General features: G+C 45.5%; 1 protein-coding gene across 1 annotated transcript in view; it reads left to right on the top strand.

Moving 5' to 3' along the window:
* Positions 1-24,456, top strand: part of WSCD2 (WSC domain containing 2) — a 158,156-nt gene that overhangs the window by 50,008 nt on the left and 83,692 nt on the right. The window contains exon 2 of the mRNA XM_069081392.1: positions 16,543-17,590. Within this exon, the coding sequence (XP_068937493.1) occupies positions 17,206-17,590 (385 nt within the window). The 5' untranslated portion in view covers positions 16,543-17,205. The remainder of the gene's footprint in view (positions 1-16,542; positions 17,591-24,456) is intronic.

Genomic DNA, 24,456 nt, shown 5'->3' with positions numbered 1-24,456 from the left:
GCAGCAGGGATGTGTCTAGGGAGTAGGATTAAAACTCAAACATTAGGCAGCTAGGTGGTGAAGCAAATAGAGCACAGGCCCTGGAGTCAAGAGGACCTGAGTTCAAATACTGCCTCAGACACCAGACTTAACTGTGTGACCCTGGGCAAGTCATTTAACCCCAATTTACTTGGGAAAAAACTTCCAACAACAGCAACTTAGGCCTTACTGATTCCACATTCAGCCTTCTATCCAGTGGCACTTTGTGAGAGAATGAGAGGGACGTTGGACTAGAAGTCTTGTTGATTCTGCCTCCTCTGACATCTCTGGTACCCGGTCCTTTCTTTCCACTGGCCCAGCTACCACCCTGCTTCTGGTCTTGCCTGAATTATTGCAGAAACCTCCCAATTAGTCCCCTTGCTTCCATTTTCTGCCTTCTATTCTCCACTTAGAGGTCAATTGATATTCCCAAAGTGCAGAGATGAACATATATCCCGTCCCCTGCTTACAAGTGCTGGTGGCTTCTGCTTGATTTGAGGCTCAGATACAATCTCCTATGTTTGACATTTAAATCCCTTTACAATCTGACTCCAAAATGCTTTTTATTCTATCTTACTCCCCTTTGTGCACTCTCTGTTCCAACCAAACTGGTCTACAAAAGGTCACTCACAGATGCCTTGCCATCTTCCACCTCCACATTTTTGCATAGTATGTCCCTCAGGTGTAGAATACAGTCCCTTCTCTATTCTACCTCACAGAATCCCTGCTTTCCCTCAAAACTCCTGCCAAAGCACCCCCTCCTAGAGTAGGTCTTTGTCTCAACTAACTAGAGCCTCCCCCACCCCAGAATTCCATTGTAATTTAAATGTTTCACTCCAATTTGTACTCCCCTCAGTTGGGACAGTGACTGGAACATTGTAACTGCTTAACAAACATTGGGTTCCCCCCACACCCCATTCATTATATAATCTTAATGACAGCTCTAAAAATCGTAGCCATTTCTCAGGGATGTTCTACAGGGATCTCTTGTTCATGTTTGCATTGGTCTGGAGGCCCTTGGGTCCCTTCCAAATCTGAAGCTCTGTGATCCTTAGTCTCTGATCTAAGTGAGCTGTTAATTAAATGTTTCTTCATACATAGAGAGTGCATTTACCTCTGGATGGTCTGAGTGGGTTTTGAGTAGACAAGACATTCCATGTTGGTTATAGTACGTTTAGACCATGAGAATCTGTCAGAATCTCAAATCAGCAAATCCAGTCTCGAGGGATCCTGAATGTTTTAGCCTTTTGCTATATAAATTTATATACATGTTGGCATATTAGAAATAATCCCAGAATAAAAGAATATAGTTTTGCAAGGACCTGAAGAAGCCATCTAGTACAACTGAAAAAAAATTATCTCTGACACCATATATCAAACAAGTGGACCAGCCAATCTCACCCAGCCTCAGTTTGAAGACCTCCTGTGAGGGAGACTGAGTCTCACTTTCAATCAATTGACTTTGGGGGGTGAGGAGAGGGGGAAGGAACTCTCCTTTGCAAGGCAGTTTTCCTGACATCAAGTCTCAATGGGTCCCTTTGCAAACTGCGTGGGACAGAAAGAACCCTAGATAGGAGCTTCCTTCAAGATTCAGCTCAAATGCCACCTTCAGCTGGAGACCTTTGCCAATCCTCCCAAAGCATTCTCCTTCCCACTGACATCACACTGTAAACATCTTGGACATACATAGTTCTATGCAAGGTGTCTCCCAAATTAACATTCAAGCTCCCAAAGGGTAGGGACCATGATTTTACCTTTTTCACTTGTAAGGATGGGGCTCCATTGATTATCCTACCAGCTTAAAAGTAATGAAAACACTTTTTGATTGAATCAGACAAGGCTGGCATACCACTTTGAATGATCAAAACCATTGGATGAGAGACTGGTCACCCCCTTAGACTCTGCATAAAAGAAAGCCACTATCTCAGATGCAGGGAAAAGATTCTGAGTATCTGAATTGGAGCTTGGAGGCAGCCTGGCATTTCTAGCACATCTTAAAGAAGCCTGGGATGATTAATTTGTGGCATAGAAAGGAATATCAGGGAGAGTCATTTTCAACAGTCAATAAATATCATTGTTGTGATTGGGTTGGTGTCCAACTCTCCATGACTCCATTTGGAGTTTTTTTGGCAAAGATCCTGGAGTGGTTTGCCATTTCCTTCTCTAGCTCCTTTTACAGATGGGGAAACTGAGACAAACAGGTGAAGTGACTTGTCCAGAGTCATACAGCTAGTGTCTGAGGCTGGATTCAGACCACCTAGCTGCCACAAGTGAACCTTAGAGGACATTATGTTGACCCTTAGGCTTAAAATTAGCTCATTGTTTTTAACAGGGTCTTATATTTCTATCTCTAGTGATTAGCTCAGGGCTGGCATTGTAAGCACTTAATAAATGCACATTGACTGGTTGATCACTTTGCAGAGGAAGCTGAAGAATTACAAAGGGAAATTCCTTCCCAAATGCCTATATATATGTGGGTTGGCTCAACTTTCTCTCCAAGTGAACAACAGACTGTTTGGGTTCAAAGAAGAACTCTAATTTGTACACATTAATTCTTCTGGTAGTCATTTTGCCTTGGAGGTGCTAACGCAGCTAGGTGGCCTAGTAGATAGAGTTCTGGCCATGGAGTCAGGAGGATCTGAATCCAAATCCAACCACTTACTAGCTGTGTGACCCTGGTCAAGTCACTTAACCCTGTTTTGCCTCAGTTCTTCATCTGTAAAAATGAGCTGGAGAAGGAAATGACAAACCACCCCAGTATCTTTGCCAAGAAAACCCCAAATGGAGTCATGGAGAGTTGGACACTGGCACAGGACCACTCAGCATGGTGTGCCCACATCAGAGAAGGTGCTGTGCTCTTTGAGCAAAGTAGAATTGAAACAGCTCAAAGGAAACGCAGGAGGCACAAATTTGGAGAATCCACCCCAAATGTTCACACTGACTCTTTGTGCCTGACCCATGGTAGAGCATTCTGAGCCAATGCTGGTCTGATCAGCCACAGTCAGACACACTGAAACTTGCCTCTAGCATAGTGATGTCATTGTGGTCCTCTTGGAGAATGAAGGACAGCAACCCACCAACCAAACAACCAACCAATATATAAGTGAACTCCAGAGACACTGATCTCTCCCTCTGCCCTACTTCTGCTGCTGTGTTCCAAAGCTAACCAGGACAAATAGAATTCACTTTCCACAAGACAGCTCTTCAAAGAATACTTCAAAGAAGACATCAGGTCCCCCTGAGTCTTCTTTCCTTCAGGCTAAACATCCCCAGTTCCTTCAGCTGATTCTTAGATGCTGTTCAGTCATTTTTTACTCTCTCTGACCCCAATTGGGATTTTCTGGGCAGAGACACTAAAGTGTTTTGCAGTTTTCTTCTCCAACTCATTTTACAGATGAGGAAACTAAGGCAAGCAGGATTAAGTGACTTGCCCAGGGTCACACAGCTTGTTAGTGTCTAAGGCCATATTTGAATTCAGGGAGATGAGTCTTTCTGACTCTAGGCCCAGCCCTATCCACTGCCATACTTAGTTAGCTACCCTACTTATGAATGGCATGGACTCAGATCTTTTCCCTACCCTCATTGCCCTTGCTGCTCCACAAGACTAAATAAGAATGGAGTTGTCATCCTAGTGACAGGTACAGATCCTGGGAAACCCTCCCCTTGACCCTGAACTTCCCTTGAACTCTCCTCGTGCCCTGGCTGTCCCAGAGGCTCATTTCAGTACAAGCCTTTCAATTGCCCAAACCTCCAATTCTCCATTACCTCCAACCTAGCCCAGCCCTTCATTGTGTTCTAATTCAAGCCTTCTTTCAGCCAAAGACAAGGTTTATTAGAACCCTCTTGGGGAGGGGGGAGATTTGAAGAATCCACACTATTGTGAAGTTCATACTGACATGCTGGCAAGCAGGCCAGACTGAATCTGAGCGTTGGCCAGACCCTTAAGGATTCTGAGCAATTTGGGGGGCAATATAGACCTTGTACACAGAAAGACTGTGGGAAGGATCTAGGAGTGGCCTAGTAGTCTGGGGATGATTGGGAGGGGACAGAAGGACCAGGAAGGGCCAGGTGCCCTTGGCAAATCCCCAGGACCTGGGCCAGGTCGAAGGGGCCTAGATAAAATTAAGGACAGGAGGTGACCTGGGGCCATCCAGACTCTGAAGGGCTGGGCTAGGTTAGAGGTAAGAGAATTGTAGGTTTGGGCAGTTAAAAGGATTGTACTGAAATGAGACTCAGGAAATGCCAGGGCACGTGGGACAGTTCAAGAGAAGGTATGGTGGGGGCTTCCCAGGGTCAATACCTCATCAGCCCTACCTCACACTGGGCCACACCAATGGGTAAGACTCATCTGTTTCTCTCGACTTTCTCCCTGCTGCCATGCCAAACAACCCTAATTCTTGGTTTTTCACTGATCAATCAATAAGCCTTTATTAAAAACCAACTATGCACCAGGGCTGGAGACACAAAGACAGTATCGAAATCCCTACCCTCCAGGATGGTGCTATCTAGCCGAGGGAGACAACATGTCTCCAGTCTGTGTCATATTAGTACATAATGGTTTTTATTTTCTCTGTCCCATTAGATTATGAACTGAATGGGGGCAGGGACTGTCTTTTGCCCTTTTATATGCCCCCAGTGCTTGGCATAGAATAGTCACTTAATAAGTGGTTACTAATTTGGGGGAGAAGATTAAAAGCCAAACTAAATTAGAATCAGAGGGTCTGGATTCAAATACTAGCTCTGTAAACAAACCACCCATGTGACCTTGGGCAAATCATTTTACAGCACTAGGCTTTGATCTCCTTGTCTTTAAAATGAGGGGATTTGACTACATGGCCATAAATCTCTTCCCACCTTCTATCTATGATCTTACAAAATCACATTTTTAGAGGTTTCCGTTTCCTAATCTGTAAAATAGAGGAGTTGGATGGTGATCTTGAAGGTCTAAATCTGTGACCCAGTGATCCTAATGCCTTAATGCAAATTCTTTTCCTTGAGGTTTAGTAGACAGAAACCTGGATTTGGAGACAGAAGTTCAGCTGTGTGTAACTCTTCTGGGGTTTTCTTAGCAAATATACTGGAGTAGATCTCCATTTCCTTCTCTAGCTCATTTTATATATGAGGAAACTGAGGCCAACAGGGTGAAGTGACTTGCCCAAGGTCACTCAGCTACTAAGTATCTGAGTCTGGATTTGAACTCAGGTCTTCCAGACTCCAGGTCCAGTGCTCTATCCACTGTGTCACACTCTAGCTGCCATTGGAGCCAGAAGACCCAGGTTCAAATCCTGGTTCAGCCATTCACTAGATCTGGGACATTGGTCAAGGTATTCAAACTCTCTAGGCCTCAGTTTCCTTTTCTGTAGGATGAGAGAGTTGGACTAGGTTCATAACTCTAGAGCCAGAAGGGACCCCAGAGGTCATTTGGTCCAACCTCCTCATTTGACAGATGAGGAATCTGAACTTAAATAATTAGGCCCAAGGTGACACAGGTAGTAAACTTCAGCAAAGGGACTTAAATCCAGATCTACTGACTCCAACACCCTGCTAAGGTTGCTGGACCATCCTGCCTCCCTAGAAAATGACCATTCCAGCTCCAGATCTACACTAAGCCCTTGTTCTCTAGGTATAGTGAAAACTTTTTGTAAGTTTGAAGTCAACAGAATTGAGTTTAAATCCCGGCTCTGACCCTTCTACCATTGAGACCTTGGTTGAGTCCCCTCCCTTCTCAAAGACTCCAAATGAAGAGGTTGAAAGGGATGGTTTTTATGGCCCCTTCCAGCTCTAAATTCAGTGATCCCCTCATTCTGTTTTTCTTGGAAAATCTCTATAAGGGCTCTTTATGGATGGATCAGAAAATATAAATTTATCCCCCAGCCTTCTCCTCAACAGGTTTATGGGTTCCAAAACCTTGAACCTACCCCCCCTTTTTATACTATTTTAGATTTTCAGAGTGTGGAGATTCCAGGACACTGGGGAGGGCCAGATGGACTGGCCCTTGGCCTCTCCTACTGGCTTCCTCCCTCCCTCCAGCACAGAGTCCTCACCCTAGGGTGGCCATTATTTAAGCAAAGTATGAAATACTCTTAAAAGACTGCAGTAAAAACTGATTTGGTGTTGTTTTTGAGGCGTCCTTCAGAAGCCCAGAATTTCATCAGTCAACCCAGTTTCAGGGAAGGCTCTTTGGTCCATTCAGAGAAATTCATCAGCTTTCCTGCTTGTCATTGCCAACCAGCTCCCACAGAGGGGGTGATCATTATCCTGAGGGAATGTCACTCCACGGGGACTGAAATGGGATGTCAGCAGGACACATGCAGGTCTGGCCCAGGCTTAGGAAGTCAGGCCACTAGACAGTGCCCAGGGCCTTGTGCCAGCGCTGATCAACAACCCCCAACCTCCCCTTTTCAGCTCCTAAGCAGCTTGGGGGCCAAAACTGGCTCTATTTTTTGCTTAATATTTATATTCTTAGTACTTAGCAGAATGCCCAGCACATAGGAAGGACTTAATAAACAGAATCACGACAGGCTAAAATGGGGAGATGCTTGGAAATTTTCCAGCGCCAATCCCTACATTTTATAGATGACAATACTGAAGCCTACATAGGGGAAAGGACTTGATTAAGGTCACAGTAGCAAAACTGGGACTAGATTCCAGATTTCCTAATGCATATTCTCTCATTTTTTACTACAACGACATTGTCAGTTCTCTGAAGCAATATTTAAAATGTGGCCCCCTCTCAATTATTTGTGTGTGGTTGACTTATCTTGTCAGGTTGTCTACAAGTTTTGGGTTCTAGGGTTGACTTTCCCCCAGCTATTCAGCCCAACTCTGGGCCTTCTCTCCCTGGGGTCAAAGCAATTCTATCGTTTCAGCTGGTTTTCAGTTTTATCTGACTCTTTGTGACCCCATTTGGGTTTTCTTGGCAAAGAAAGTGACTTGCCATTTCCTCCTCCAGCTCACTTTATAAATGAGGAAACTGAGAAAAACAGGTGAAGTGACTTTCCCAGGGTCACACAGTTAGTGAGTGTCTGACGACAGATTTGGATTTGTGATTCCAAGCCCAATGCTCTATCCACTGTGACACCTAACTACTCTGGGCCTCAACTTCCCCATCTATAAAATGAGGAATCATTAATTTAGAGCTAGAGGAGTAAAGGGTAATCAAATTATAAATCCCCCTCATTTTACAGGTGAAGAGGCTGAGGCCCAGAGATGCCAAGTAATCTACTCAAGGTCACACAGTAGGTCAACAAGTGCTGGAGGCATGGACCAAACCCAGATTTTCCTGAATCCAAGCTCAGTACTCCACCCACTATGCCATGCTGAGGGTTGGGGGATATGTGATCTTTCAAGTAAATTCCAACTCTGTAGCTATAATTATTATAATATATCATCATCACCACCAGCAACAGCTAGCTCTTAAGGGTATGGGGTTCCTTGAAGCTATTGGGTTAGGCCTCTAATTTTTTGCAAATGAGCTCAGGCAAAGGTATTGACCGGTTAGAAATTCCATCAATTTCATTGATTTGGACCTGAGGGGGAGGAAGTCCTATTGGGATGGATGGGGGTCATTGTCTCATGACCCTCAAAATCCTACCTAACACTAATCAAATACTGCCCTTTCCTTCCCTGATCACCCCAGCCTAGAGTAACTTCTCTCTCCTCTCCCACTTGTCTGGACCACCCTTTCGGTGCTGACCTTTTGGTGGGGAGTCAACCTGGTGGAGTGGACTCTTGCCAGGAAGAACTGAGTTTAATTCCTTCCTTTGACACTTATGGGCTCTGTGTGACCCTGGGCAAGTTACTTACCTTCTGTTTGCTTCAGTTTCCTCAATTGGACAATGAGCAAACACCTTCATATACCCACATACAAGATTGTTGTGAAGATCAAATGAGTTGATATTTGTAAAAAGTGCTTGGTACAGAGTAGGTGCTTAATAAATGCTTGCTTCTTTCCTTCTTAGAAGGAGAAAGGAATGTAAAGATCATCTCCTGCAGGTATGTCAAACTCATATAAACTCAGAAAACCACAAATTAACATCATCTACGTTGCATTGTATTTTTATTTATTTTGTTAAACACTTCCCAATTATATTTTTAATCCAGTTTCCTGACACAAAGGAGTTTTGCTAGCCAGGGACTAATCTAGTCCAACTGTTTCATATTTTTTTAGGAAACTGAAGTCTAAGTTAAGTGACTTGCCCAGGAAAAAGTGGTAGAACCAGTACTGAAGCCCTGGTCTTCTGAACCCAAATCCCGGGCTTCCTCATGAGTTGCTGGGTCTTCCTCTGGGAGACCAGCATTCCTGAGAGATTTGGTGGCCAAGAATTCTGCTCCATGTTAGTCTTTGTGTAGAAGCTGAGGGGAGAGGGGAGAGAGCTGCTATGACATCTATCTGCATTGAGGACTAAGAGCTGTTCACAGAGAAGAATTTCAGGAGTCCTCTTGGATTGGTCCTCTCAGAGTTTACCTCCTGTTAGAAAACCTACAGCCCTGGCCCTTTGGATTTCCTTACAAATGGAATGGTCCTCGCAGGGTTACTGGAATCTAGGAACTCAGACTCAGAAACTGTCCTTGAGCCAAACCAAGAAATGTGTGTACTCAGGACTCTAATACTTGGATCCAGAAAGGATCTTAGATGTGGTCTAGTCCAAGGGTGAGGAACCTGCAGCCTTGAGGCCACATGTGGCCTTCTAGGTCCTCAAGTTCAGCCCTTTGACTGAATCCAGACTTCACAAAACCAATTCCCTTAATAAAAGGATTTGTTTTATAACACTTGGACTCAATCAAATTTGTTTTATAAAACTTGGACGCATCAAGGACCTAGAAAGCCACATGTGGTCTCAAGGCCATAAGTTTCCCTCCCTTGGTCTAGTCTAACCCTTTTGCACAAATGGGGAAACCGAGGACCTAGAGAAATTACATGACTTTGCCAAGATCTCCAAGGAAGTTGAAAGCAGAGCTAGAATGTTGATCCTAATTCTTTGACTCTGAATCCAATGTTCTTTCCATAGGTCATCTAATTCAGCACTTAGCTCACTGCCTGGCAACGAGTAAACACTTAATAAATATTTGTTGTTTGATTATTGATTGATTGATTAATCTAACTCCATTGTGCAGGTGAGAAAATTGAGGCAGAGAGGGGAAATGACTTGCCCAAAGTCACACAGAGAAGGAGGGGCAGAGCTAGGAGCCAGAGTGTAACAGCTCTCCCCTAATCACATTCCAAGGGGCCTGTGGCAATGACAGTCCAGGAGTGAAAGGCCAAGGGGCAGGTTTTCAGCCCCTGTGAAAGGGGGAGGCCAGTTCAGACCTCAGCACAGTGCTCATCGGTCTATGGGCAGCAGAGCTGATGAATAAAGGGGAAGGGGAAGAGAGGGGGGGGGGGGGGGGTGGAGAAAAGGAGACAGGAGTCTGTACCATCTGATGCTCAGAGCTGCTTCAGAAAGGCCTGTGATTCTTCATCATCTCAGTTCATATTTAATTATCTTCTGACAAGCACCAGGCCTGTACTAAAGATAGTTCTGGTCCCTAAGGAGCTTCTTCCTGGAAGGAACAGCACCCAGACAGCTCTGGCATCCCCTGTTCTAAGGCCCCTCCCAGCTCTGACATTCTCTATCCTAAGCCCTTCCTACCCTTGACATTCCCTATTCTAAGGTCCCTCCCAGCCCTGACATCCCCTATTCTGAGGCCCCTCCCAGCCCTGACATCCCCTGTTCTCAGGCCTCTCCCAGCCCTGACATCCCCTGTTCTAAGGCCCCTCCCAGTACTGATATTCCCTGTTCTATGGCCCCTTCCAGTTCTGACACCCTCTGTTCTAAGGCACACACATCCAACTCCCTTATCCCCCCAGGTCTAACATCCCCTGTTCTAAGGCCCCCTCCCAGCTCTAACATTTTCTATCCTAAGCCTCTCCTACCCTTGACATTTCCTGTTCTAAGGCCCCTCCCAGCTCTGACATTCCCTATTCTAAGGCCCCTCCCAGCGCTGACATTCCCTGTTCTAAGGCACACCCATCCCACTCCCCCAGCCACGAGGTCTGACATTTCCAGTTCTATGGAAACTTCCTACACTTCCCCAGAGTAAGCTGGGCTGAGACAGGGCAAAGGCCTGGAGTGCCATTTAATGGTTGATGTTGGTAAACATTCCCTGACTGGAAACAATAAGACAAGTCCATTATCTCCTCTAGACAATTAGCAAAAGTATTAATGAAATATATGCAAATGTGCACTAATTGACCTGAGGCACAGCAGCTCCTGGTGGAGAGGGATGAGCTCCAGATGGCTTAATGATAGTGATTTAAGACCCTCCTTCAGACTCTTCACCTCTCCTATGAGCCCAAAAGGAAGATCTGGGCTCTGCTCATTTCCCAGCTGAGACAATGGCCCTCCCTGCTTGTGTTCAGAAAGGAAAATAACAGGCCTGTCTTTGGCCGATAATGCCAGGATTTCCAAAGCTCCGGCTCTGTGTGGGTTTCCTTGAAGGTTGTGTCTGTGGCCACATTGAGGGGCCGAGAAAGCTGGAGTCTTCTCAGTTTAATCTTTCAGCTCTGCCTGGCTCAGCCTGGCTCAGCCTCACCCCAATCATGCTCAGGAAGGAGCTTCAGATGTAAGAAGTCCTTCAGCTCATTGCCCCAAACTCCTCATTAGATCTTAAGAAGTAGAATGTCAGAGCTGGGAACGACCTTAGAACCGGAAGTGTCAGGGCTAGGAGAGGTCTTAGAACAGGTAATGTTAGAACTTGGAAGGAGCTTAGAACATGGAATGTTAGAGATGGGAAGGGCCTTAGAACAGAGAATGTTAGGACTGAAGGGCCTTGGAACCAAAAAATGCCAGAGGTGGAAGGAACATAGAACAGAGGTCACACCTAGGACCTTATAACCTAGGATGTCAAAGCTGTGAAGACTCTTGGACCACAGAATGTTGGAGTTGGGAGGGGTCTTAGAACACAGAATGTCGGAGCTGGAAAAGACCAGAGCATTATCTAATCTTTGTGCCTGTACAATATTCCTAAAAAGGAATCATCCAGTTTCCATTTGAATACCTTTAGGGGCAATGCACTTACTACCTGTTTATATATTCTGTTCCAACTTCAAATAGCTGTGATTATAAATAGATCATATTTATATTATATATAAAGTCACTCCTTATATAAAGCAGAAGTCTATGCCCCACATCCCTAGTTTCTTTGACTGGTTCTGAGCCAAATGAATTACAAGCCCTCTAGATCCTGGTTGCCCTGCTCTGGGCCTCTCTCTATTTCTTATGAGTTCCTACCCTCCCCAACAGACTTCCTCCTAATAGTTCTAGCTTGTCAATGTTTTTCTTCCCATGTAGTCAGTACTCAAAATCAGTCGCCCAACTCCAGATTTCCCCCAAATGTCTCCTGAGTTCGAATCCTCCCCCATGGCCTCCAGCCCCAGCTTCCCCAGCATCCAGCAACAAGTGACACTGGCCATAATGTTTGTACCCTAGAGCAAGACACATCAGAATCATTACCCAAAGAAACAAAATTAAAATATTTATTTATAATGTGCACCATATGCTCCGTCAATATTTCCTTTTTTTATTTAATTAAGTCATGACAGATGGTAAGGGCGTTCGAGGCCATTAAGCTAATGGCACTTAGTATCCCCATTTATTACCTTCACTTTTTAGCAGGATAAATAGAAACGGATGAAGGCAGTGGACTGTGAATTTGGGAAGACGGTAAGGTGAGAGAGTCTCGCTGGGAGCAGAGGGCAAGGGCAGCCTGGGCTTAGCTGGTGCTAGCAATCTGCATGAAGCAAAGGCAGCAGAGACAGGAGGCCCTTCTCACACAGAGAGAGCCTGCTTGGACCCTAGGATGGAAGCACAAGGAACTTAGAACTTCAAATGTTATGGCTAGAAAGAACTTTAGAATATAGAAAACCAGATTTGGGGGAGGGGGGGAACTTAAAACAGAATATGAGAGATGGAAGGGACCTGAGAACAGGGAATGTCAGGGCTGGGAGGGGCCTGAGAACAGGGGATGACAGGGCTGGGAGGGGCCTGAGAACAGGGAATGTCAGGTCTGGGAGGGGCCTCAGAATGGGATGTCAGGGCTGGGAGGGGGATGTGAGAACTGGGAGGGACTTTAGAACCACCATCAGGGTTGAGAGAGTCCTTATGAACACAGAATATTAGAATTGACCCTTTGGGGGAAAAAATCACCATTATACTATGATCCTATAATCCCGTTCCTGAAGAGGTTACCCATAAAGAAGGTTAGGGTTGCTCTGGAGACCCCAAAATACCAACATACCAGGTCCTGCTGAATGAATTCGACTCAAGTCTTCTCAGCCAAAGAAAAGTAACATTTATTAAAAGTTCGCTTGTATTGGACACAGTAAGCCTGTGCTAGGTCATTCTATGGCACTCTCACACACATGGAGACAAGATGGGGTCTTAGATACAGAAGGATGTGGGAGGAATCTAGGAGTGGTTTAGAAGAGAAGTTTGGGGAGGGTCAATGAGTGATGAGGGTGGGAAGTTGCTGGAGGCTACCTGGAGACTACAGACAATGGTGGGCTAGGCCAGTTCAAGGGTGGATTGATATTTTGATAGGCTCAAGGGTGGGAAGTCTAGTAACAGAGATCTGGGCCCAGCCACAATGTAAGGTTTATTGCCTTGTGAAAATGAATCATCAAATGAAACTACTTAATCAGAGTTCAAGGTGGGGTTCCCAGAGCCTGTACTTCAAGGACTCAAGGAGAGCTCTAGGGGGCTCCCAGAGCCCATACTTCATCATTCCAATTGTTGAGCACAATTGTACCTTCCCTTCCCCTAATTGATCTGTAAGCAGGAATTTCAGCACAACTCCACCCTTCTCTCCCCTAATTGATCTTGGGTGGGAGTTTCAGCTTAGGGTAAAATCCCTGCTCCATTCTTACCTGTCCCCTGTCTCTCCACACACCCCCCCATGGGTGTTCCCCATCTCCATCCATTCTGTGTTCCCTGTCCCTCAGCCTAGGGAAAAACCAATCACTGATTGTAGTTTCAGCTTATGTAACCTGACTATTGTAATCTCTTTAAAAACTGGTATATTATTCATGCCAACTCACTGTCTGATCTGGGTATGTGACCCTGGTAGTCCCATGGTAATAAAATACACTTCCAAATTTATTCTCGGGGATCTTCTGTCTCGATCCTTTATGCCCCACATAATCTCTTCAATGTATCAATCAATGGGCCCCTTCATTGTGGCCTATGTCCAAACCTCCAATCCTCCAATTCTCTTACCTCTTACTTATCCCAGCCCTTTATCGTCTGGATGGCCTCACGTCACTTCCCGTCTTTAATTCTATCTAGACCCCTTCCACCTGGCCCAGGTCCTGGGCATTTTCTAGGGCACCAGGCCCTTCCTGGTCTTTCTGTTCCCTACCAGTCACTCCAGACTACTGGGCCACTCCTAGATCCTTCCCCCAGTTTTTATGTACATAAGGTCCATCTTGCTCCCCAAATTGCTGAAAATCCTTAAGGGTCTGGCCAATGCTCAGATTCAGTCTGAACTGCTTCAGTGTAAGTTGCACAATTGTTCGGATTCTCAAAATCTCTCCCACCCAATGGGTGTGCTAATAAACCTTGTCTTTGACTAAAAGAAGGCTTGGTCTAGGTTAGAGGTAACTGAAAACTGGAGGTTTGGGCAGAGGCCACCAATGAAAGGGCAGTTAAAAGGATTATACTGAAATGAGTTTCAGGGATGGTCAGGGTTGGGGTTTCCCAGCATCTGTACCCCATTAGAGGGACATCTTGGGTGACTTCTAGCCCTGTGGACTTTGCAGTTTCATGGTTTACCCTCCTTACAGCATCCTAGGAAAAAGCAAAGCTCTGAGACCCAGGCTTTGCAAACTTGTTTTTTAAAAGTACCTATTCTGATCATTGTATTTCAGTGCTGGTTGGTTGCTTGGTTTCTTTTGTAATTCCCTGGACTTTGTTTATGCTATTAAAAACACTGGGAAATGAGTACACACCCTCTTTTCCCCACCCTATAGACACACCAGGGTTAGGAACTCTGTATCTGGGGATAGAGCCAAGCTAGTCAGACAAAAGGCAGGAGCTCATCTAAGCTCTCTCCAAAACCCCTCCAAAAAACTTTAAATAATGGCTCATGACCCATTCTGGAGAGGTAGAACCCTCAAAAGAACGAGGTGAAATAACTTTCCAGCCCAAGACAACTTGCTTGTGGTTTGTCCTTCATTCTCAAGGGGGGCTGTGACATCAGGGACATGTAAGTGGATTGGATTTAAGTGAGGGAGGGCTGTGCAGTCACCAACCTCACTTTATCCTCTGGAGCTTTTTAGGTTTAGGGTGTAAGGTAGGATCGAGACCCCAAAATAGCAACACGCCGGGTCCTGCCGAATGAATTTGACTCAAGCCTTCTCTCAGCAAAGTAAAGCAAAGTTTATTAAAGATTCACCATAATGGGTAGATTCTGAAGGAGCCTAAGTACTTGTGATGATTGTATTGACAAGCGGGCCCAGAACAATATGACACAGACTGAGTCTGAGCTAGACGGAACTTGTCCCACTCATGGAGGGGGGATGGATCTTATTTACAGAAAGACTGTGGGAGGGATCTAGGGGTGGTCTAGAGGAGGGCTTTGGGGAGGGTCTTGAGGATTCTAAGGAGGATCTTTGATGGAGCTGAGGTCTCAGACTCCAGGAATGGGATTAAGAGTGGGAAATAGCTGAAGGCTGCCTGGAGATGACAGACAATGTAGGGCTAGGGTAGTAAGGGTAACAGATTTGGCTATAGATATATTTTTTTAAGCAATAGGAGTTATGTAACTTGCTCAAGGTTACACGGCCAGTCCAGTGATTATTATTTTTGTGTGGGTGCCGAGTATCGGAAGCCAGAACCGATCCCAGGTCTCCTGACACTGGGGCCCGGTGCTCTTACTCACTGCCTTCACCTGGCAGCCCTTTGGCTAAAGATATTTTTATAGGATCAAAGGCAGGAAGTAGCTGGACAATGGAGGGCTAGGCTACAGTTAAGAGTAAAGATTTGAACCTAGAATAATGAAAAGCTTATGACCTCAGGATCAAGTGGGAAGATTCAATCAGAATTCAAGGGGTTTCCCAGAACCTGTACCCCATCAAAGCCATTTGGGTCCAGTAGTCAGATATAGATCAGAACAACTGGAGATGGCCCAGGATGCAGTGGGGACCTTGCATTTTCAAGCTAAGGTCTTTAACAGGTCTCAGTTTGACTGAGGCAATGCCCATTCAGTTATCAAGGCTTAATAAGAAATGATGCAAAGGATGGCCTCTTAAAAAAAATCCACTCTGGGAGAGGAAGACCCTCAGGGTTTCTGGCCCAAACAGAAACAACTGATGTTTAAATTGAGCCAATCAGGGCCCAAGGAAGTAGAGCTTGGCCTGGGACACAAATAGAAGATAAGCAGGAAAGGTCTGTCCCACCTGAGTTAGAGTTGGCATTCAGTCCAGCATGGCTCAGACCCCAGCAAACCAGGAACAGGCCTTGGGGGCAACAGGATCAGTAGCAGCAGTGGCAGTCTCAGCACACAGACAGTAAGAGTCGGACAGACAACTGGTCAGAAGAAGATTACAGGGGTCGCTTTGCAGTCAGTAGGGGCAGACTCGCTTGTGTTGCCCATACTTGGATCTGGATTGCAGTCCTTGATCTCAGTCCCAGGGTGAGGAAGAGCATCAGCCCACTGCCCTCTCAAGTCATTCTAGGGACCCTGGTAAGTACAATTGCCCCAGGCAGGCAGCCTTTGAGTGACACCTAAAATGAAGTGAGGTCCAGTGCTGTGTGTAGTTCCTAGCACTTGAACCCCATTCAGACCATGGAAAGGCACCCTTAGTAATTCCCAGAATGATTTTCAGTGCTTACACTTTGGGTAGAGGGGATCTCCTCTGCCAGGGCTCTTTAACAGGGTTTGTGCTCCAATGCTTTTCTGTAGAGCTAAAAATAGGCTGGGTTTCAATGCTCAGGGGCTTCAAACAGGACTGTGAATGATCAGACACTGCCCTTCCAATCATCAACCTTCATTTCCCTTACAGTAACCAGTGTTATGATACTCAGTCGTAAAGGGCACACAGGGTTCTGGAACCTTGGGTCCTGTCTCTGCCATGCATTTGCTGGGTGACCTTCGTGGACATTTCATTTCTCTGGGCCTTGGTTTCCTCCTTTGTAGCATGAGGGAGTAGAAGGAGGTCATTCTGAAGTTCTCTTTCAGTTCCAACTTTCTGTGACTCACGGCAGGGTGCTAACCTGCTTTTTTTTTTTGTATTCCCCTAGAGCAGCACTTAATACATGCTTGTTGTTTGATTGGTTCAATCCAGTTCAACAGAGAAGGAAACTGAGACCCATGGGGTTTAAGTCACTTGCCCAAGATCACAGAGCCAATATTTGAACCCCAGGAATCTGATTTCAAATTCCTGCTCCCTAGCACCTGTCTTTGCATCGTTGGGAAATGTTTGCTTTTTTACAGCCTTGAGGTAGATGAGCCCATCTCTGATAAGTATTTTTGTTGGCTTTATAGGCACTTGACCCTGGATGCATGGAGATCTGTTAACCCAAAACTTTCCATCGCTGGTGTGCACCTGAGGGAGTTCACTGAGCCTTTACTGTCTGTGGAGAGGGCCAACAGTACTCAGGCCTCTGGATAAATATCCCTACAATCTCAGGCTGAGAAATTGGGAGAAGAAACTTGAAGCAGCCAGTTAACTTTCAAGCTGCCTTTCCTTAACAAGATCCCTCCTCCTCCAGAACTTTCAGAGGGGAAAAATCAAATGTAGCAAAAAGAGAATAATCCTGATAAGTTCTGAGCACAGCATCCTTCTTCCCTTAGTGCAAAATATCCATCAGGAACCCGGTGAAGTTTCCCGCCCACCCATCTTTTCTAGTTTCTCCTTCCTTGAAGACTCCAGGGATCCATCTTCAGTCAGTGCTGGACGTGAGCCAAGAGTGCTATTAGACTGTTCTTTGTCATTTCAACCTGAACACTCCCTTGGAAAGAGGTCTTGACCTTGACTGTGTTAGCCCACTCTTGTCTTATCCAAGCCATATCATCTAGACCTACCTTGGATCTAGTGCTGCCGACTTTGGGTGAGAATTCTCCCCTCCCAATCTCCCACCATATGACTCCTTCCCTCTTTGAGCCCTACAATTAGACCCCAAGAGGTGAGTCCGGAATGAACCCGCTATGGCCAAACTCTGGGTCAAGTTCCAGCGGTATTTTCGCAGGAAACCGGTCCGTTTCTTTACCTTGGTGGCTCTCTACCTGACAGCTGGGAGCCTGGTTTTCCTGCACTCTGGCTTTGTGGGCCAGCCCGCTGTGGCTGAGAATGAGCCCAACCAAGCCGCCAGTGCCCCCGAGGGAGCTGAGTTGCCATACCAGGACCTCCTGCACCTGGAAAGGAGCTTCCGGGAGACCCCTGAATCGCCAAATGCTGTCCGAAGATATGGCCCTTGGCTCAAGAGCCCCTCCTCGAAGGATTCACCAGAGCGGGGCAGACTGGGAGACTATGGTGGGACCTGGAGCCGGGCCCTCAAAGGGAGAGTCCTCAGGGAGAAAGAGGAAGAAAGAGGTAAGAAGGCTATGATCAAGGGTGAGGGACATGGAAGAAAGGGGAGGGAGGGGGACACACAGTAAAGGTAGAAGACCAAGGTTCATATTCTCCCTCTGCTGATTATTAATGGTGTGACCTTAATTCCTCTGGGCCTCAGTTTCCTTACCTATAAAAAAAAGAGAGTTAATTGGATTTGATCTGAAGAGTCTTTTCTTACTCTCAAACCTATGATCCTGTCTTAGCCTTTGTTCTCTATGACCTGAGACAGGCATAGCACCATTTGTTCTGTGAAGAGGGAAATGGACTGGGGAGAAGTGCCAGGGACTGGTCTTTTGAAGCATCCCTTTGGAGAGGGGCAGGATGGCTTTGTGGAGTGGCCACTGGACTACCTCCCATTGATCCCAAATAGATCCGATTGTTCAGAGTTGTTGAAGTACCGTCTTCCCTATTAGAATGTGAACTCCCTGAGAGCAAGGACATTGTTGATGGCTGTCTTTGTACCTCCAGCACTGTGCCTGGCACAAAATGAGTATTTGATGAACCCTTCTTGACTGGTTAGATTTATCTGAGAAAGAGAAGAGTAGAACATGACTAAAGAACAAAAGGGTTAAATTCTCAGTACCATTTGTCACTTTGGGCAACTCGCTTCAGATCTTTAGGCCTCAGTTTCCCTTTCTGTAAAAGGAGAGAGTTGGATTAAATGATCTCTAAAGATTTTTCATTTTGAACAGTTGAATGAGATACTATTCTCATTCAACTAGAAGGAGAGTGCTATTACATCCTGCTCCTTATTTAGATGAATTGATTGTCTTCTTAAATCTCTTCCTTTCTTATTCCCTCTTTTTGGACTCACTGAGACCTGGCCCCCTCCTGAAGACACAGTTTCCCTGACTTCCCATCCCAGCACTGGTTACACTTTCACTAATTCCCACAATTCACTGGTCAAGGCAGGTCAGTTAGAATTCCCCCTGCTCCCAATTGCCACTTTCAAGCTTACCCTCTACTCCCATCGCTTAGTAACCTCTTGGTCTTTGAAGTTCGCTCAATCCATATCTACTAATCAAAATCCTTGTAGCTTTCATCCATAGGCCTCCAGAACACACTCTTTCCTTCTTCAATGTATTTAGTGCTTGACTCACAGTCTTTCTCTCCTAAATTTCTCTCTTCATACTATAGGACTTCGCTATACATACTGACTCTCTCTTAAACACTCTAACCTCCCAGTTCCTCAACTTATTCATTTCTCATGACCTAGTCTCCAGCCCACCTCCCCCACACACAGAAATGACCATAACCTTGATCTTGCCATCACTCATAAATATACAAGCTTCCACATTCTTGAAATTCTCTCGTCTGATCATAAGCTATTGCTATTCCACCACTTTCTCTGCCATGCCCTTCCAAATCCTGTTCTTCAATCTCATTGTGACCTACAATCTTTCTGCCCATTTAGTTCTTTCCCTGACCATCACCTCTGCACTGGCTATATTCTCTTCACTTCTCCATCTGGACACCTTGGTAAACCAGGTCAACTCTACACTGTCCTTTTTCCTCAAAAATTTCTTACTTCATCCATCCATCCCCCTATCTATTGTCATTTATTATTGTCATTCCTTTTTAACTAAGCTCCTTGAGAAGGTTGTCTGCCATAGATGACCTTGTTTTCTGATCATTCTCTTCTTAACTCTTTGCTGTCTAGCTTCCAACCTCATAGTTCCATCAAAACTGCTCTCCAAGGTCCCTAAGGATCTCTTAATTACCCAGTCTAATGACCTCTTCTCAATCCCCATCCTTCTTCACCTTTGAAAGTGTCAGTCATCCTCTTTTCCTTACTGTCTTCTCTCAAGTCTAGACACTGCTTTCCTTGTTTTCTTAACACTTGTCCCATCTTCTTCTCTGGATCCTCATTCATCTCATGCCTGCTAACTGTTAGTGTCCCCCAAACTCTGTCCTTGGTCTTTCTCTTTCCCTTTTATGTTATTTCATTTGGTAATCTCATCAGTTCTCATGATTTAAATTGTCATCTCTGCCCAGATGATTCACAGATTTACTTGTCCAGCCCTAATGTCTCTCCATACTTCTAGTCTGCCATCTGAAAATCCCTGTTGGCTATCTTGAACTTGATATCCTGAAGACATGTTGAGTTGGATCCTGCCCAAAACTGAGCTCATTCATTTTCTTTTCCCCAAAACTTCCCCACTTTTGAACTTTTCTGATACTATAGAGGGTACCACCCTTCTCCCAGTCACCCAGGCTCATTAACCTGGATGTCATCCTCCCCTCCTCCCTCTCATCCCCAATCAGTAGTCAAGTCCTGTTGTTTGTACCTTTATAACATCTCCAGTATCTACCCATTTCTGTCCTCTGACACTGACATCACTATGGTCCAGACCCTTTAACCTCTTACCTTGCACTTCACACCTGGAAATAGCCTTCCTGCCCCAAGTCTCTCCCTATAAAAGTCCTTCATCCAGCTGTCTATCCATCTCTCTAAAGCACGGGTTTGACTACATGACTTCCCTGTTCAACAAACTCCAGTAGCTTCTTGTTACCTTCAAGATCAAAAAGACTATCTTCTTTTTGGCTTGCAAAGTCCTTCATAAAGTCCCTTCTCACCTTTACGGTCTTTTTGTTTTTTCACATGTACTCCAAGTGGTCATGGGTCTCTTTGCTGTTCCTCACACAAGATGCTCCATCTCCCAACTTGGGACATATTCACTGGCTGTCTCCATGCCTGGAATGCTCTTCCTTCTGCCTCTCTGCTTCCAGGTTTCCCTGGCTTACTTCTTGTCTTATATAAAGTCCCAGCTTCTGCAAGAAGGCTTTCCCAGTCCTCAGTGAGTGTCTTCCCTTTATCTTATCTCTGTCTTGTTCATACAGTCATTTGGATGCTGTCTCTCCCATTAGGCTATAAGTTATTTGAGAACCAGGACTGGTTTTTACTGTTCTTTTTGTCCTTAGCCCTTAGCACACAATGCCTGACACATACTAGGGTGCTTAATAAATGACAGTTGATGGATCTAGTCCTTTTCCCTTATTGGATATTCTCCTCAGGCCATGTGCTGGCCTTTCCATACCCTTCTGATCATATAGCACCTTAAACAGAGCCCTGTTGTAGAACCTAGGAGGCAGCCGAGGACAGAAGGGTCTGGGAAGGGCGGTCAATGAGAGGAGAAGGAAAAGAGGAGATGGTGCTAAACAGGAGGAGAACACACCAAGACCCAACTCTACCACCGCCATGATTTTGCTGAGGGCTGGCCCTGGGAAGAAGGTTTCCTTTTTACCTTTTCTTGTCCTTTTCCCCACCCCCTGAAACCTACTTTCCTGTAGCTTCTAGACACTGGTCCTGGAAAAACACTCACACCAGCAATGAACCAATCAATGATTTGGTTTTGTTTTTCTGTTCCCGGATCAGGCCCAATCTAAATAGATCAGAGTGTGTCCTCGGTTGATAAGCATTTATAAGCACCTACTATTGCTGGGGACAAAAAGAAAGGGAAAACCAGACCCTGCCCTCCAGAAGCTCACTGTCTAATGGGGAAGACCACACACAAACAACTATGCATCTACAGGCTGTATACAAGATAAACTGGGGAATAGTCTCTGGAGGGACATGCTAAGATGTGGAGAAGGAAGATGGAGGGCATTCTGGGCCTGGGGCTGGGGGTGGCCAGTGAAAAAGAATCAAGTGTGGAGAAGATCTCACTCAGTGCTGTGGCTGTTCCAAGCTGGACCAGAGGTCACCGGAGTCTACAGAAGCTTGCTGTGTTTCAGTCATAAAACCCCAAGGGCTTCAACCATGGGCTCAATCCCCAGCTCTGATCACACCTTTCAGACCTGATGACTCCCTCCTCCCAAAGCCTGAGAATCTCCCCTGCCTCGCCTGTGCCACTAATTTTTGCCCTATCCACCCCCACCCCCACTTCAGCTTTGGAGAAGGGGCACTCCCAAAGTATCCTGTCCTTTTCTAACCATGCTAGCAAACTCTGCTTTTAATATGGTAATTTGTGTCTCCATCTTATCTGCTCCCTGAGGGTAGGGATGAGGTCTTTATCCTTCCTTCACTGAAGATTCTGAAAATCACCCCCTGGCAGGATAAGGTACCAGACACTGAGGTCCTTACTCCGTTTGGGAGAGCCCAACTCCAAAGGGCTGCCCACTTTGTTCAAATGTAAACTGTACATTTGCCAAAAAAGCTATTTTATGGAGAACTCACACAAAGCAAGCATTCACATGGTGGTCAGAAGAAGCAATGCAAGGACATTGTCAAGGTCTCTCTGAAGAACTCCTATGTGTGACATTGGAGACACTGGCACTAGGAACGCTCAGCATGGTGTGCCCACATCAGAGAAGGTGCTGTGCTCTGTGAACAAAGCAGAATTGAAACAGCTCCAAGGAAATGCAGGAGGCACACATTTAGAGAATCCACCTCCAGTGTTCCCATGGACTAATTGTACCTGACTTGTGGTAGAGCATTCTGAGCTCAAATGGGTATGATCAGCCACAGCGGGAAACATTGAAACTTGACTCTTAGCATAGTGATGTCGTTTTGGTCCCCTCTGAGAATGAAGAACAGCAACCAAGCACTAGGTAGGGAGCTCTGAACTGAATAGGTTCTCTGTAAATATCGTAAATCTCATGTAAACTATGTGAGTAAATGAGGAAACACATTAATGATTGAATAAGTGAGTGGATGAGTAAAGGAATAGAGTAGATGCTTGAAAGCAAGGGAGTCCTCGGAGTCCACATTTCAGCAATGTAGAGGCTTAAAGTCACCCAAAAGTAACATATTATACTAGGAAAATGTGCTAAATTGGGAGTCAGAGAACCCAAATTCAAACCCTGACTGTTATTTTAGAACTTGGAATCAGGGAGACCTGAGATCAAATCCAGCCTTAAATGCTTAGTAGCTGTGTGACCCTGGATAAATCACTGAATCTCTGCATTCCTCAATTTCCTCATCTATAAAATGGAGATTATAATAGTACCTACATTCCAGGTTGTTGTGAGGATCAAATGAGATAATATTTGTAAATCTTAAAGCATCATATAAGTACTACTATTAATACTATTATTAGTATTATTACCACCATTGTGTTAGGCACCACAGTGGAGATATAAAAACAAAAATAAATGATTTTCTTAGCCTCAGTTCCCTCCTTTATAAAATATGGAGGTTGGAAAAATAATCTCATGACCCCCCTCCAGCTCCCAAACCATTGATCCCTACCCTGTTTTGAAAACTGAGATGAGATGAATGAAAATCATTTCCTAGATCATAATGTCCTGGGCACAAGGGAGCAATTCTGAAGGTCTCATTGCACAGATACCATGTTAGGTATGGGATGAAGGAGCCCGGTGGTCCAAGTTGTTTAAACAGAACTCAGTGACATAGACATCTGGCTTTAGCGACCTGTTGGCAAGCCTTCTCTGACTGGCTTTGAAAGCTATGCCCATCCAGGAATCGCCTGTCAGTTTCACATTGATACTTCCTGATCTCAAGTCAATGGGCCACCCCACCCTTCTATCATACACGGAGATGACTCAGTGCCAGTAAGTAATTCAATTTGAGACTCTTTGTTTTACTCCCACCAGCAACTGAGATGGTCTACCCTGAGCCATATTCACTCTTTCTCCTGGTCCCCTTTCCATGGGCAGCCCACATTTGTGAGACAGATAGCCGATGTAAAGCATCCGGCATTTAACCCTGGAATAGGACCAAGTTTGTTGGGCCAACCATGGATAAAGCCCACAAACTGAACATTTGTACCTTGGACTGACCAGCTTATCTGGTGCTTAATGGGAAGGTTCCAGCTTCCTCCTGACCCCAGTGACCATGGACTTGGTGCCAAGACCAAACCCAGTACCTTCTCCTGCTTTATGGTCCAGCCATTCCCCATCTTGTTCCACCCAGTTCTGCCCAGAGCACCCACTGGAAAACAGTATTAATGGCTGCAATTCATTAGATTAATTAGAATTGACATTTCCCGAATCTCAACCAGATGGTTAGTGAGAATAAACTGTCAGTCACTGCAAAAAAACCTCCAGAGTTCTCATTTCGAGCCATATGCCCCATGTCCACTGCTATTAACCTCTGGGAAAATGGCTTCTAACTCTTAGTGAGGGAGGCTGGGTGGATGAGCAAGGAGGACTTTGTTGTGGGGGGATATGAGAAACTGCAGGTCAAGGTCATGTCCCACATTCTTCCCCACTGTCTGCATAGCTCTGAGCTGTGCTGGCAGCCCATGGCTCTGGCTAGCCCCTTCTGAAAAGTCCCCAGGGATCGGAGGCAGGAAGGCCAAGCCATTCAGGGAAGCTGTCTTTCTAACTCCAGCCTGGGCAGCAGGGAGGGGAGGACCGTGTACTGGACAGAGGGTGGGAGCGTCAACATTAGGAGAGGCAGAGCAGAGAGATCCGGGAGCCCAGGGCTGAAGCCTTGGGACCCACACTCCTCCAGGTGCTTTCTCATGAAATGATCTCTGGCCAATGATTTCCTTCCTTTGAGCGTTGGGGGCTTCCTCTGCAAAGTTGGGTAGTTGGACTGTGGGTGGGGTGGGTCTAGACCTCCAAGTTTCCTTTTAGCTCTATCACTACTAAATAGTAGTTCCAGGATCCTGACAATTATAATTTCTATTACTTTCACCTTTTAAAGGAGATAATGTTCATAAACTGCTTCGCGCAAGGCTTGGCACGTAATAGGCACTTAATAAATGTAGGTTCCCTTATTCCTTCCTTTTGGTTTCAAAGCACTTTATGAAAAACACTAATGAGTATTTGTGGGTTTTCCCCCTCCATTCAGCAGGAAAAAAGGAAGAGAAAAAGGGAGGGAAAGAAGGAAAGGAAGGAAGGAAGGAAGGAAGGAAGGAAGGAAGGAAGGAAGGAAG

This window comes from Petaurus breviceps, unplaced genomic scaffold (genome assembly GCF_028583685.1).
Source record: "Petaurus breviceps papuanus isolate PSGF00001 unplaced genomic scaffold, PetGlider_PUasm1.0 99, whole genome shotgun sequence".
In the NCBI taxonomy this organism is placed as follows: Eukaryota; Metazoa; Chordata; class Mammalia; order Diprotodontia; family Petauridae; genus Petaurus; species Petaurus breviceps.
This window is presented reverse-complemented; position numbering and strand designations above follow the sequence as displayed.